This window comes from Ochlerotatus camptorhynchus, unplaced genomic scaffold, assembly GCF_037179485.1.
Source record: "Ochlerotatus camptorhynchus isolate MF236.1 unplaced genomic scaffold, CSIRO-AGI_Acam_v1.1 ptg000285l, whole genome shotgun sequence".
In the NCBI taxonomy this organism is placed as follows: domain Eukaryota; kingdom Metazoa; phylum Arthropoda; class Insecta; order Diptera; family Culicidae; genus Ochlerotatus; species Ochlerotatus camptorhynchus.
The window spans coordinates 534,503-550,796 of NW_027040774.1; the positions used below are offsets into that span (position 1 = coordinate 534,503).

The 16,294-nt window shown below is 38.5% G+C and overlaps 2 protein-coding genes across 2 annotated transcripts; both read left to right on the top strand.

Annotated features, from left to right (window-relative positions):
- The first annotated feature begins 1,032 nt into the window (after positions 1 to 1,032).
- Sirt4 (Sirtuin 4) lies at positions 1,033 to 2,335 on the top strand. The gene is made up of 2 exons (XM_065228330.1): positions 1,033 to 1,283; positions 1,360 to 2,335. The coding sequence occupies exons 1-2, from the start codon at positions 1,103 to 1,105 to the stop codon at positions 2,109 to 2,111; spliced, it is 933 nt and encodes a 310-aa protein (XP_065084402.1). The 5' UTR covers positions 1,033 to 1,102; the 3' UTR covers positions 2,112 to 2,335.
- Positions 2,336 to 12,086: 9,751 nt separating this feature from the next.
- LOC135706686 (zinc finger protein 271-like) lies at positions 12,087 to 14,453 on the top strand. The gene is made up of 3 exons (XM_065228332.1): positions 12,087 to 12,362; positions 12,432 to 12,550; positions 12,623 to 14,453. Exons 1-3 carry the CDS (start codon positions 12,213 to 12,215, stop codon positions 14,349 to 14,351), a joined length of 1,998 nt encoding a protein of 665 aa, XP_065084404.1. The 5' UTR covers positions 12,087 to 12,212; the 3' UTR covers positions 14,352 to 14,453.
- The last annotated feature ends 1,841 nt before the right edge of the window (positions 14,454 to 16,294 follow it).

The window sequence follows — 16,294 nt, forward strand, 5'->3', positions numbered from 1 at the left end:
AAGGAAAGTGAAATTTCATACAGAATGCGCCACCTTTTCCCTTTCCTTGTGGAATAATGGTCTGATCAATTATTCCGTTAGGTAATTTTAACGTTTGTTTGTAAAATGATGTTTTGGATGTATTTAACAACAAAAAAGCGGCGCCGGTGGTGTAGTGGTAAGCGTGATTATCTCCCACCCCAGCAGGCGTAGCCGGGATGTTCTGAGGCATAACATCTCTGAGGGAAGTAAAGCCGTTGGTCCCAGGTTCATGAGTTGATGGGTCGGTAGGTAGGGTCCAGGTGTGCGAGCTGCCTTCCTGGCGTCGGTAGCATTGGTGCTCAGCACGGAAAACAAATCAAGGAAAAAAAAAAAAACAACATGAAAACTGATAATCGTTGATTTTAAAATTTGACGACACCTCGCTATGATCTCAACATTTATCAAAAGACACCTGCCTATAGCTGTCAAATTTTCTTTTGGGAATAATCCTCAAAAATTACTTTCAAATATGGACCGACAGGTCTGTGTCATAAAAAGGGAGGAAAATTACTTTTCCGTTTTCTTTTCAGCTGCGTACCAGGCTTAAGTTCCCGCATAAACAATAACCATAAGAAGCGCCTAACCACCAATTCGGGATATCATCCCAATTTTATGTGGTATGGACGAACCATCTATGATATCGTTAGTGTATGGTACCAGTTTATTAGGGTTATTGCTGATTGCATCTGAAACTGGACAGCACAAAAAAAGCACGTTTCCGCCATATCATTTTGGTGTCTTTGGAGTAGTTTGTTATCATAAGAAATAAGTGCACCGAAGGCGATTAGATGGAAACTCGAATGTTTATCACACTTTTTAACAAGTGAAAATGCGCTTCAGTTCAGTTTCGTGTGAAATACGCAATATTGATCGGGCTAACTTCGGTGCTGTTCAACTCACTGTTGATAAGGGCGAATCTCACTTCTTTCCGTTCTCAACGTTCTCAACATAAAAAAATTGACATTATTCGAGTTTGTAAATATTTTGGTGCTAGGGTGTTAATGCATAACATTGGGTAATCGTTCTTAAAGTTTGTTTTAAAAGTAAAATATTCGTTCGTGACTGTGTTATCTCTACCAAAATGCGCTCAATCTTAACTCCTCGTTGTCTTATTGGGACGCGCGCTTGCTTCAGTTCCAAGTCGATATTCGTTCCTGCACACGAGCCTGCCTTGGAAAGTGATCTGTATCGATTGGAGAAATTTCTTGATGATAAGCCACACATTCTTGTGCTAACGGGCGCCGGTATCTCCACTGAGTCAGGTATGTAAGATTCCTATTAGGTATTCAATATTCGCGGCTCGCGAATACTGATTTGATTTTTGTTTATCCTATGTAGGAATACCAGATTATCGGTCCGAAGGTGTTGGACTCTATGCCCGGTCCAACCACAAACCAATTCAGCACGGAGATTTTGTTAAATCAGAATCTGTGCGCAAAAGATATTGGGCACGAAACTATGTAGGCTGGTCACGGTTTTCGGCCATCGCTCCGAACGTTACCCACTACACCCTAGCCCGTTTGGAGCGGGAACAGCGGATATCGGGCATTGTGACACAGAACGTTGACAAGCTGCACACCAAGGCAGGATCGAAGAGCGTAGTTGAGCTTCATGGCAGCGGATATAACGTTATCTGTATCGGTCGGTCAGGTAAAGGTTGTGATTACCATATTCCTAGACACGAATTTCAGTCCATACTGGATCAACTGAACCCCCGTATGGAAGATGGATCAACTATGATGCGGCCAGATGGAGACGTAGAACTGCCTCAGGAATACGTGGAGAACTTCAAAATTCCACCTTGTCCACATTGCGATGGATCCTTGAAGCCGGAGATTGTGTTCTTCGGTGATAACGTCCCGATACCACGCATTGAGCGAGTGGTGCGAATGATCATCGAGTCGGATGGTGTTTTGGTGCTCGGTTCCAGTCTCACCGTCTTTTCCGGCTACAGAATTGTACTTCAGGCAAAGGAATTAGGACTACCGGTAGCAATAGTCAACATTGGTCAGACACGTGGCGACCCGAAAGCGGATTTGAAGATTTCAGCCAGATGTGGCGAATTGATGCAAAATTTATTCAAACATTGAAACAGTCTCTTGAATAGAATCATTGATGAGCTCTTTTGAACAACCTTTTCAATGATGAGTCACACTTTTAAACAAACTCTGGAATCTTTAAGATTTAGTAAAGGGACAAGTTGTGCTGAATAATCGTATCTCAAGAAAAAATAAACTTAAAAAAAAAATTGGTACATGCAGCCAAGTTGTCCTGCTCTTACTTAGTATTTTACAGAACTTTACTCACGTTTGTAAATAAAGTAGAACAATATATTGATGCTTTAAAAGCAACTAAAAATGTTCGTCGTTAGGATTATTTGTACGTTTGACAGGGTGACCAGTGAACTGGGAAATCAGGTAAACCTGGAAAAAATCGGGAATTCGAAGCCACCGAAAAAACCTGAGAAATTTCGATGACAAATCGGGGAAATGATATCCACAAAACTTCAAGACCTTTGAGCAGGATTCTGCTTTTAGTTATTCAGTTATTTTTTAATTGCATAACTGTTCGGTAAAATTTAGAAAATCTGAAAAAATCAAAAATTGGAAAATAAACTTTGAACTTGTATAGGACAGGTTGAGTTCTATTTTATGGAAAATTTCAGATTAATTTTCAGAAAAATGAGGAGAATATAATTCTGTGCAAAATTTAAAGACAATTCTGAGGTGGATTGTATGGGAATTATAGATAGAATTCAAGCGAATTTTAAATATAATTATGGACCTCTGTTTCGCAATCTAGTGCGGCGATAATCGAATGTGCAGGGAGGCAGCTTCCACACATGGGTCGGGATTAACGGCTTTACTTCCCTTCCGAAGGAAGACGTGACCAGAGATTTTTATGCCTCAGAAAAACGAGGGGCACGCAATACAAAGGACCGGTGCATTGAAGTTAAAATGCACAAAATAGTACTGAACAGAAATCAAAATGAATCGGACGAATCGAATGTATACATTTCGAGAAATTTTTGGCACCGGTTTTGAAAATATGATTCCGAGATAATCGCGTTTAAGTGAATATTTTTGTACGTCGCATAACTTTCACAATTTTCATCGGATCAACTTGATCTTTTGAGGAAATATTCTTGACTTTATATACTTTCGATTAGGACAATAAAAAAAAATCGATTTTTTGAAAGTTTGCAGGTAGGCGTAACCCCTTAAAGTAATTAATGCGTTTTGAAGTAGTACTGACGGTATTTAAAATTATCTATCCGTAATTAATGGAGTCGCTTTTTACGCGGGTGATACGTCCCGCGTAAAAAAAACCGTTTAAATTCCGGAATCCGCGTAAAAAAAAGGGGAAAAATTCCGAAATCCGCGTAAAAAAAAAAAGTGTAAAAAACCGTGTAAAAAAACCGCGTAAAAAGCGACTCCAGTGTATAATGATAAACCGCGTAAATTCTGAAATCCACGTAAAAAAAATCCAAAATCCGCGAAAAAAAAACCGAGTAAAAAAACCGTGTAAAAAAAACGCGTAAAAAGCGACTCTAGTGTAATTAAAAGTATTGAAGATGTAATTAATGTACTTTAATTACAAAATTTCAACTGTAATTAATGGAGTTAAAAAGTAGTTAATGTTCTACATTGTGTAATTTATGTAATGAAAGCAGTAGTTAATGGAATTAATTTAATTACAGCCGTTGCCTGCGTTGGAGTTAAAGGTTATTGCGTGCCCCTAGGAAAAATCCCATCGGTCTCTTGGAGTGATGGTGAGAAGCAGTCACGCTTACCACTACACCACCCGACCACTATGACAAAATCATGAACTTTATTGATTGTGTATAAACTATTGACTTGATCAAAAAAAGTGTCTTAATAGGAATTGTTCACATAAGTATCGCCCACAATTCTACAATTTCAAAAAAAAAAATGGTATGGCCTACTATGAAAAGAATGAAAAATCTAACTTTTCCCCTAAAGAGATAGAAGGATACTTTCTGGGGCAAAGCTGTTATACGTTTGTGAAATGCACAAGTATTAGTGCAGAACTTGGGGTAAATGTAGGGTATTAGCAACAATCAATACGAAACTAACGATTTTAAATTGGCTCACCACTTGACTAGCCTATTGGTAAAGAGCCTGAATTTGTAAAGAGACGACATGTCAAAATTGGAACAATCGATTGTCTGTCAAAGTCGTAGGAAAAGTCATTCCAATCGAGCGGAAGACCTGTCAAATGGATAAGATGTCGTCTCTTTATAAATTCAGGCTCTTTACCTATTGGTACCAAGCAAATCGACTAACGTACCCCATACTAGTATAAATTCCAGTACTACACTATGTTTGTTTTGATTCGCTATGAAAGTTTGACAGATAAAATAAGGGGTTAGTGGATTTTTCTTTGTTTCGAGGGGTGAATCGATTAGCTTGGGACCGAAGATAGTATCAGAGCTGAGCCAAAAAGTTGAGCTCGTTTCTTCGGGACCTTCTTGTTTTAGAGTTACCTCTATGGTATTAGCATAGAGGTAACTCTAAGACTAGAAGGTCCCGAAGAAACGTGCTCAACTTTTTGGCTCAGCTCTGGTACCCTCTTCGGTCCCAAGCTAATCGATTCACCCCTCGAAACATAGGAAAATCGATTCTATAACATTCCCCAGAATGTACCATTCTCCAGAAAAGCATTCCCCAGAAAAGATGATGAAATTAGTAATTTATTACTTTTTTTTTGGTTATTTGATATTATATTTCAGTTTTATATGTTCTGTTAATCAGCTTAAAAGTTTAATATACATATTTTATTTATTACTTTTATGGAACTATGTATTTATCAATTCCAAACCATTTTATAGCTCTTTAGAAAATGACAACCTTCAAGTTTTCGAGCACTTCGTTCATCATTTAAAAAGTCAAAGGGTCTATTATGCAATCCAATTCAACCAGTCAGAAACTGTTAAACCTTATCGAAGATTTGTTCGACCTGAGTTGAAGAATTTCTCGTGATGGATTAAAAAATCGGTGCATGAAACGTTGAACCACCGACAAACCGACATGACACTAAATTCTGACTAATGTCCGAAAATCGTAAACGGCCGATTTAAATGCGCAGTGATCCGAACTGTCAAATCCATAGGATATTTTGATCTAGATAAAAATAATTTGTCCACAATAGATCAGACACGAACCAATTCATAACTTTTGCATGGGGGTTCATGATTTAGCTAAATATTTCCCGCGAACACGGAGCCAGATGTCAGTAGTGTGCTTTGGTCAGAAATTTTATTGTTTTTGCTATGGTCATTCATGTCGGTTTGTCGGTGGTTGAACTACCGATTACAAATTTATAACATTATTCCACACGTTATTATCCCGAATGGGCATTACCCCGAATATATTAAAAGAATGGAATATTCCCTTCTTTATCGTATATCCATTGAATTAATAATCGTTTATCCAAAGATTTAATTATTTCCTTTTGTTATATTTTCAAAGAAGGGAATATTCCTTTCTTTATCATATATTTGACGAATTAATTATGCCCTCTTTTATATATTAAAAGAAGGGAATATTCCCTTCTTTATCGTATATCCAAAGAATTAATCATTTCCTTTTCTTATATTTTAAAAGAAAGGAAAACCCCTTGATCCATTATGATTTTTTTCTATTCTTTTTATATACGCGAAAGAAGATTCCAGGAGTGACTATAATAAAAAAAAATAGTCAATCTAATACATGGTATACTTTTCTGGGGAATGGTACATTCTGGAGAATGGTTCATTCTGGGGAATGGTTTTCTGGGGAATGTTATAGAATCGGAAAATCCACTAACACCTCATTTTATCTGTCAAACTTTCATAGCGAATCAAAACAAACATTGTTTAGTACTAGAATGGGGTACGTTAATCGTTTGTTTGGGACCAATAGGCTAGTCAAGTAGTGAGCCAATTTAAAATCGTTAGTTTAGTATTGATTGTTTTAGTGCATTAGTGCAAGAAAACCTTTGAATTCACCCAAAGTTCTACACCAATACTTGTGCAATTCAAAAACGTCAGAGAAATCTATACACGGCGATGCACCCATTAAAGGCTGAACACAATGACAGCTGCATAGCGCTATAGTGGCACAGCGGCAAACGCGCAATGTACTAAAATCTCGCTAACCTCTGTACCGCTGCCGCGTTGCCGCATTCCATTGCATATTTTGCCCCCAATTAGATTTCCAGCAGAATAATTTTGTCACACCACAAAATGTTCACACCGTTTTCAGCATACATTGGTTCATTTCGATACTACAGTTTCATGTAGCGATGGCGCATTCTAGGGTGGCGTATCGAATAATCGGTTTGTTTACCTGCTATTCCCTTTGTACTTTGAAGTGTGAGCATATGTTTTCAAATATCAAATATTTTCACATCAGTCTAAAAACCAAAGCAACCCGCAATAATCTCTGAAAGATCAGTAGAAGGTCTGCTGAATAATTAATCAATCTGAAATCTTGTAAAAATATCCAAGGGGCTTTGAAACTCTCCGAAGTTCAGTGATCATCTCTGAATTTGCATTAACTTAAAAAAAATGTGGAAGCACTTTGAAGAAGTACCTTGAACCATGGGAAAATATCGAGAGCTTCGGAGAGGAGTTATGAATATCAGGAAAACTGCGGGAGCTTAAGGAAAGTTCCTTGAATCTAAGGGAAGTCCAGACAACTCTAATTTATTGAGAAGTTATAAGAACTTTTGGGGAAGTAAATATATCTTTAGGGAAGTCCAGACTAGCGAGAAAGTTTAAAGATCTTCAACAGAATATTCGGACAACTTTGAACATTTGTTGAAAATGTTGAAAAGTTCATCGAAGATCTAGAGTCGTTTTTAGGAGAACTTCAGAGTAGTTCTGGCGAGAACTCAGTTCTGAGGAAAACTTCAGAGTAGTTCGGAGGAGAATTTCAAAGTAATTCTGAAGAGAGCTTCAGAGTAGTTTTGAGGGGAAGTTTAAAGTAGTTCTGACGAGAACTTCAAATTTGTTCTGAGGAGAACTTCAGAGTAGTTCCGAGAACTCTAGAAAAGTTCCATTGGCCTCAGGAAAATTTCAGGAAATTTATGAAACTCCCCGGGAGCACCCGGAACATGTTGGCCAGTGTGGTCCTGAGTACTTAATATGGTCACCAATGTTCTTATTTTTTAATTCTCATATACACACTAAGATGTTTTTACAGTGCACTGTAATTTTTTACCGAATACGGAACAGCAGAACATTCGGTAATCGGTTCGGTAATTTTTTGTTGTTTTACAGTACACTCAGTAAATTTATCTTTGCTTTTCACCTGTCAAAATATACTGAACCACATTGTAAACTTTGCTGAATGATTGGTAAAGTGTACAATAGCGTGCTATCAACAATCAATTCGAAACTAACGATTTTAAATTGGCTCACTACTTGACTAGCCTATTGATCCCATGCAAATCGATTAACGTACCCCATTCTAGTATAAATTCAAGTACTACACTATGTTTGTTTTGATTCGCTATGAAAGTTTGACAGATAAAATGAGGGGTTCGTGGATTTTCCTAAGTTTCGAGAGGTGCATTGATTAGCTTGGGACCGAAGATAGTACCAGAGCTGAGCCAAAAAGTAGAGCTCGTTTCTTCGGGACCTTCTGGTCTTAGAGTTACCTCTATGGTGCTATTGCGTTCCGTAATTTGTTTACCGACCATTTTGTTAAAGTTTATTGTTTTTTTTTTTTGTTTTCTTTAAATTTGATGATAAAAACAATGCAAACAGGTTTTATGACTCATACATACTTTTATTTTTATACGTATGTATACATATTGTGTTTAACAGAGACCTCGAACATGGATAAAGTTATCGGTGCTAAACTGGGATATGAAGGAGGATTATTAAAAACTGCGCACATATTAGTTGTTTTTTCATGGTAGTTGAAGACTTTCGGTTGCTTATCGTCCATGATGACTGGTGACTAGAAGTGATTGACCTAGGATTGAATGCAAAATAAAGTTCCGTTCACTATAGATTACATAGATTATAGCAATAAAACATAAGTACTTACTTTTCTCACCGGAGAAACAAAGACCACTCAAACTCAAAATGGTGGCAAAGTTTGAGGTTGACAGCAAGGATGACAGTACGAATTTTTCATATCTATTCGGTAATTTTTACAAGAATGTGGCACTTCACTGCCGTTTATTTTGGTGAAAGGCTTTATTTACAGTACGTTCGTCACATTTTTTTTTACTGTATTGTAAAATTTAAGCCATTTAGGCTGTGTTCCATTTGGTAAATTTTTACTTAAATTTGAAAATTTTTCAAATAAACCTGCTATTCCAGCAGACTTATTTCTGACCGACAAGGAATCAATTTTGACATACGCTTTCTCGAAAATCAGCCGATCAACAACAGAGGGATTTTCGAACATCTTAATTTATTTTCGAACTGTCAAATCTAAGTGAAAATTTTCCAAATGGAACACAGCCTTACAGTTTCGATCAGCAATATTAGTTAACAGTTTTCGGTAATTTTCTGTAAATTACAGAAATTCGGTATTTTTCATTGCGGAAAGATGGTAAAACAATACCTTTCACAAAACTATCGGTAAAAATTATATTTTACAGGATGAATTCAGCAAAAAAAATTACCGACACAATTTACGAAATTTGGTGTGTAGTTTAATGTGTCATGTAGGTTCAAGTTTCACTTCTCCGGGGGTATCCGGAACATGTTCAGATTTGGCCAACGTGGTCTTCAGTACTTAATATGGCCACCAATGATCATATTTTTGAATTATCATGTAATTTGATGTGTCGTATGTGGGTGTTGGTTCAATAAGAATCTGACCAGTTCCCCGGGGGTACTCGAAATATGTCCGGATGCATGATTCTGATTACATACTACGACCTTGGATGACTATTTGGTTCACGGTAGGTTCTGGTTAGCTCAAAATTACAAAAAATACAACTGAAAATGTTGAGCACTTCTCAGGCTGCCGCTCAACCGCACCGCGTTTTTCCAAAATGTTGAAAAAAAAATGCGTTTTAGTACACAGCAAAAAAATGTAATATCGATCAATGTAATTCAAGCTCATGTATGAAATAATGATGTAATAGCAAAAAGCAGATACAATACTACATCAATGGATGTAATTTTGTTCGCAAAATTGATGCACATCGTACAACGTTATATTACACAACCGATGGATTGGCTTGGTTGCAGCAGTTTGGATGTAATATTCAACAACTTTTTTTTCCTGTGTTCAATGTCGCTTTTACCGCAACGCGCTCATTGTGGGTTGTCAAACAGATTTCAGTGTATTGGAAAATTGGCGATTGCCGCTATACCGGTATCATTGTGTTAAGCCCTTTAGTGTGCGTGCGTTAAACGTCACTACCTAAGAGAAGAGGAGACAATACGGGGGTGCAAACGAACCACTTTTCTGTCAAACGCGAACCAGCTCGTGATTGGCCGATTTGAAGTACATAAGATAGAGATCGATTTAGATAGAGATAGAGATAAAAGAGTAAAGGCCCACGCACATTAGATCCGGATCGGACGCGTTGCGGCAAAGTGACTGCTAAATATATTGTCTAACTGTCAAATTATCGTCAACGCAACGCAAACGGATCTACTGTGGGTGGCCCTTAAGAAGTCAGTTGTCTCCTCTCCCTCTTAGGTCACTACCACAGGAGTGGAACTTCGGATCAGAAAGTGGCTCCACTTGTCATTTGCGAACACTAGCGCACCTAGCGGTAGAAGGCATCTTCTGTCTGCAGTTAAGATAGGCAGCATGCTATGATAGCACAAACGAAGTGACAGACGGAGCGGCTCGAAAACTTTGGTGACTAACCTGCTATTGCAATTTTTCAGTGTACCACATGGCAACACCACTACTACTGGATTGTACCACATGGCAACACTACTATTGGATTGAACTAGCATTTTCACCAAATGTACTACAATATTTTGGTTCTATCTCTTTCACTCTACTCAAAACTGAAATGCATAAAAAAATGACAAAATGATACGCACTCTTTGCACACTGTCAAAGAATCATTGTACACAAAATCAAGTTTGTTCAAATCAAAACAAAAAAACTAACCCATCTGGTGGATGATGGCACAAGCTTCCAAGAAACTTCTATTACAGTGAACCACATTATTTAAATGGATTTCTTCGCCAGTAAGTCGTCTGTCACTTCGTTTGTGATGATAGTGTGAGAGCACATAGAAACCCTAATAAAAATTGTATGGTTAATTTGCTTAACGACGTGTTCTGGGTATCATCCAAACCATTTGTGGAATAGTTCAATGATTTGGGTTATCGTTCGTTTATGGTTATTTTTATTAGGGAAGCCCGCGTGGAACGCTACCACACACATCGCTTGTTGAGCAGAAAAACGAACCACTTTTTGATTCACCGATTTGTTTGCACTTCTCCTTCTGTTCTGTGTCACTACCCTAATTAAAAAGTACACACTTAAACAGACACCCTGAGTTCGGTAAAAAATTTACCGTCTTAGATCGGTAATCCTTAAAATTACAGATGTTTTGGTATTTTTTAGCTTTATTGCCGAAAACTGTAAATGAAATGTCCGAATTTCGTTGATTTTATTTCAATTTAACGAAAACGGTAAACATTTTTATTTTTTTATTATATATATATATTTTTTTTATTATTAAAGTCACTTTAACCACAAACGAAGTGACAGACGACTAGCTGACAATCAATTAAAATAACACAAACGAAGTGACAGACGACTAACTGGCGAAGAAATCAATTTAAATAATGTGGTTCACTGTAATAGAATTTTCTTGGAAGCTTGTGCCATCATTCACCAGATGGGCTAGTTTTTTTGTTTTGATTTGAACAAAGTTGATTTTGTGTACAATGATTCTTTGACAGTGTGCAAAGAGTGCGTATCATTTTGTCATTTTTTTATGCATTTCAGTTTTGAGTAGAGTGAAAGAGATAGGACCAAAACATTCTAGTACATTCGGTGAAAATGCTAGTTCAATCTAGTCACAAACGAAGTGACAGACGGAGCGGCTCGAAAACTTTGGTGACTAACCTGCTATTGTAATTTTTCAGTGTACCACATGGCAACACCACTACTACTGGATTGTACCAAATGGCAACACTACTATCACAAACGAAGTGACAGACGACTAACTGGCGAAGAAATCCATTGAAATAATGTGGTTCACTGTAATAGAATTTTCTTGGAAGCTTGTGCCATCATCCACCAGATGGGTTAGTTTTTTTGTTTTGATTTGAACAAAGTTGATTTTGTGTACAATGATTCTTTGACAGTGTGCAAAGAGTGCGTATCATTTTGTCATTTTTTTATGCATTTCAGTTTTGAGTAGAGTGAAAGAGATAGAACCAAAACATTCTAGTACATTTGGTGAAAATGCTAGTTCAATCCAGTAGTAGTGTTGCCATGTGGTACAATCCAGTAGTAGTGGTGTTGCCATGTAGTACACTGAAAAAAAGCAATAGCAGGTTAGTCGCCAAAGTTTTCGAGCCGCTCCGTCTGTCACTTCGTGTGTGCTACAGTCCTCCGGTAAAGTCGACTACAAATCAAGCTTGTTATTTCGGTAAACGTTACAAATCGTTCGGTAAATTTGACAGCCAATGTTGCTGATTATCGATTACCGAAAACATTACCGACCGTTCAGCTGTTGATAATTCGGTAAATGAATTACCGAAGTCGGTATTTTTTTCTAAGTGTGTACCATACCCGAACGATAACCCAAATGATAGAATTATTCTACAAAGGGTTTAGATGATACCCTGAACACATCCTTAAGCAAAATAACTATTTAAATTTTATTAGGGTAATTTCTATAGTTTTGAAGGTGAATTTTAAACGAGTCAATGTATTATAAACATTGCTAAACCTTATATGATTAAATTTTAATCTTTGTCAAGTTACGTTTTTGAGTGTGTATTACAAAAAAAAAGAACAAAAAACGGGCTAACTTTGCCCTCTCATGACAGCCACGTTTTGACAGTTGAACGATTAACGACTTTTTGTCGTTTGTGTTCGAAGAAGCTGTCAAATCTTTTCGCATCGCGTTTCCATTTTGAGCATCATCGGGGGAATTTGTGCGAAGCTTGTATATTTTTACGGCTTTTATGTGCTAAATTTTAGTATTTTACTTGTGAGCTTATATTCAGCGGCAAGATGCCACCGGAAACAACGGGTCATCCGATCGAGCTGACCGATCGCACCTGCCGGTTGTGTTTGGCGAACGATCAAGACATCAGTCCAATGGTGGACGCGCTCAGCCAGGACGAGCTGAAGAATGTAATCGAAGGCTTGCTCAAGATTGAGGTGACTTTTGTTGATGCTTTGTAGGGAATGTTTGCGATCGAATTTTTATTGTTTTCCTTGGGATTACAGCTAACCAACTGCGGTCCGTTCCTAAGCGCTTGCTCCAATTGTGTGGTGAAGATTCGATTAATCGAGAATATCCGGAACGAGTTCATCGGCAGCAACAAGATATTCGATGTTATGTGGACGTAAGTTTTGACAGGGGTTGGGTTGATATTAATATTTTGATGTTTTATTCTTGCATAATTACCGTCACTCAGACAATACAAACGGATTCACTATCCGGAACCGATTCCAACGCCGAAGAAAGGACGCCCAAAATCTGAAAAGCCGAGTCCTCCTAAGGCGCAAAAAATTACAGCAGCGTATATTATTGATGGAATGGTAATCGAAAACACGGAAATTGAATATGTGCAAGATGAAGGCGCAGGATTTTTTATTAAAAGCGAAGACCACGACGGTATCATTAAGCAGGAAGACGATCAGGATTCCGTCAGTGATGGAATCGCTGCGGATAATGACCACCATACAATGGACGAAACGGTGGAGGAGGAGTACGTGTATGAGGAAGTACCCATGGAGGAGGAAAATCGCATGCAGGAGGAATATTTGACTGAAGAAGCAAAAGAGGACGAATTTAAAAAGACCGAGGACGAGAAAGACGATACGTTGAAAGACGTTGCCGTTGATGAGGACACTGGATACTACGATAAGACAATTCCGTGTTGTTACGTCTGTTTGGATCGTTTCGACAACTTCGGTGATGTTTCAAGTCACCTGGTTAATGCTCACGCAGATATGCTTCCTTTCCACTGTGACAAGTGTTTGGGTTATTTCGATACTTTGGAAGAGGTGAACAAGCATTACATATCTCACGTGTATGAATTTGTTTGTCTCTATTGCCCACGCCGCTACTGTTCGGAACAGTATTTGGCCAATCACAATTTGACGTGCAAATCTTTTAAGTGTCCAATGTGTGAGGAAACCTTCGAGCTGCAAAGCCATTTGAAGGCCCATCAACGTCAGGCTCACCCGGTCGAGTCCAGGCATACTGGCCGGAAGACCAATGTGTGTGGCACCTGTGGCAAGGCATTCACACATGCTTGCAATCTTGCTCGTCACCTGAAGAATAAACGCTGCAACAAGGGCAGTGACGACGATGAGGTGTTTGTCAGACGGAGGAAAATTAAGCCGGACCCGGATGCGCTAATCTTGGAAGATGTCGACGATGACCGAGATTTGAAAATTAAACCACCACTGACATGTCAAGTTTGCAGCAAAAAACTCGACAGTAATAGCAGTTTGGCTCGGCATATTGAGAAAGAACACGAAGACTTCAATATACCACTCTTCTCATGCAACATTTGCCCGAAGAAGTTTACTACATTCGAAAAATGTATTCGCCATCGAGCTTTCCATAAGAAATCAAAGAAACAGCCGATACCAATCAACAAGAAAGATCCTAATGATAACACTTGCAAGATTTGCAACAAGAAATTCCGCCTGGATCATATGTTGCTCAAGCATCTGTCTGAAATTCACCAGTTGACACTGGAACTGTTCCAATGTGACCAGTGCGGCAAGAAATTCTCCACTGAGCCGAAACTTCGAAAGCACCAGTACAATACCCATCGCGAGAACAAGAACCTCTACGTTTGCTCTCATTGTGGTCAAAAGTTCGAGAAGAAACTCACTCTCAAGGATCACGAAACTAAGCACTTGAACGCTCCGGCCTACCAATGCGACATCTGTCTGAAAACGTTCATCCACAAGCACAGCCTCGATCGCCATGCGCTGGTTCACTCGGATGAGAAGAACTTTGAGTGCGAGTTTTGCCACAAAATGTTCAAGCGAAACACAACCTTGGTTATTCATAGACGTATCCACACCGGAGAGAAGCCATACGAGTGTGTCCCGTGCGGTCAGCGGTTCATCGATTCCAGTACCCTTATCAAGCACAGGCAACGGATGCATCCGAAGGTAGAGTAAACTGCAACGTAGTAAGTATAGTTGTAATATTATTAGTGTAATCGATTATCATACTTTGGCTTACTAATTTAGATTATGGAAATAAAGTGGTTTATTTTCAAAGCTGGTCTATTAGTCTTCGATTTGGGAAAAGTTGAGAAACTCTTGGGATGTTGGAATGAAATATTCCATATGCAAGCCTGTTTGAACTGGTCTTGGAGCTTTGAGATTTCATTGCGTAGGGTCTTTAATGGGGCCATGGGGCAATCTGTACAACCAGATTGTAGTGTTCATAGACCTTTCTGAATTCCCAAGTGCAGAACTTCAGGAGGCTCCAAGTACAAGTGCTAACGTATATGTACATGGTTTCTTGAACTTATAAAGCAGATCGGTCTGGATATTGGAGATTAATTTCAGTGCTGTAGAAGCGGTCATCCACGGTTTCTACGTCGATGATTTTCTGGCTGATGCCGACGATGTAGAATCTGCCATCCTGCTTCGCAAGTAGGTCACAAAGATGCTTAGTGCAGCTGGATTTCCAATCAAGAAGTGGACATCAAATACTCGAGGTTCTCCAGGAATATCTGGCCCACAAACCTCTACATGACCTGCAATATAAGCAAGCAGTTTCGACTCTAGGACTCTTCTGGGAACCAGCCAACGACGTACTGCAGTTCATGGTCCAGCTACCCTACCCCTTCCTGCTGCGGTCTTGACGAAGCGTAAGTCAAGGTGCCCACTTATGTGGCAGAGGTGTTGCATCTGCTAGCATGTCAAAACATCATGTGCGGAGACGAACTAGCCAAAGTCTCCTTAATAAAGATATAAAAAAAAAAACATGTCGACATTCGCCACACGACTTTGGCATGATGTTTTGACGTGTTGTATGATGCCACATCGTGATGTGATGTCCTACAACGCACACTGGAGCAGAATGGTACTTTGGTTGGTCAAAAATCGTAGCGCTCCACCCATGCATCCTAGAGGTATGGTGTCTTGGACAACGTTGTTCAGGTGGATAAGGACTATCTTTTGACAAAAGCACACTATCTAGCAAAAAAAAATAGGTAAAGTTGTTTGCTTTTACTTTTTTTGACAACAACTCTTCCGAAGACGCCAAAATTCCACAGCATACTGAAAATGAGAAATTCTAAAATTTTAGTGGAAGTCGCATATGCTAGTAGTAAAAAAAAAAAAAAAAAAAAATAAAAAAAAAAATAAAAAAAAAAATAAAAATAAAAAAATAAAAAAAAAAGTAGTCATATGTAGGGGGCAGCTACCTTGAAATGTATGTGCTTCCTGATGAGCTTGTTAGTTTTGGATCTGAGAAAGTAACCCTATCAATTATGCACTGCCAAAGGCGGATATTCTTTGCGCATCTTTTAGTAGTACCTGCATATAAGTCTGTAATTGTTGAGAAATTAACGAATTAACGGTAATACTGCTATTATACGAATTAATTACGAATTAACGATAATACTGCTATTAATACTGCTTGACTACCACGGAGGGTGATGCATTCTGTGAGAAAAAAAAACTACAACCAACAACCAAAATATAGTTCAAATTGAACTTTTCATCAATTATTAACCATTTAGTCAAGCTTCATTTTCCATCAGATGTCACTGCTGTTGTTTGCGGTGACATCTGTCGGAAACTACACATAATATGAATAGCTTTGAGTGGGTTGGTTTATTTCCTTTTAATTCCGTTATAATTGCTTATCTTTTGACAGATACGCGTATTTCGTCTACTACTTGCAGACCTCGTTGCAGACTTCATCAGTGCCAAGTACTCAACACCACTGAAGAATCCATCTTTAATCTACGAGTTATATACTAATCAATAGGTACTAAAAATCAGCAGGTATCCACTGCCATGTCAAAATTTACCTAAACAGGTACCTAAATTCATTCTCCAACAGGTAGAGGCATGCTACGATGTGTTGTTTTAGGTAGCATGCT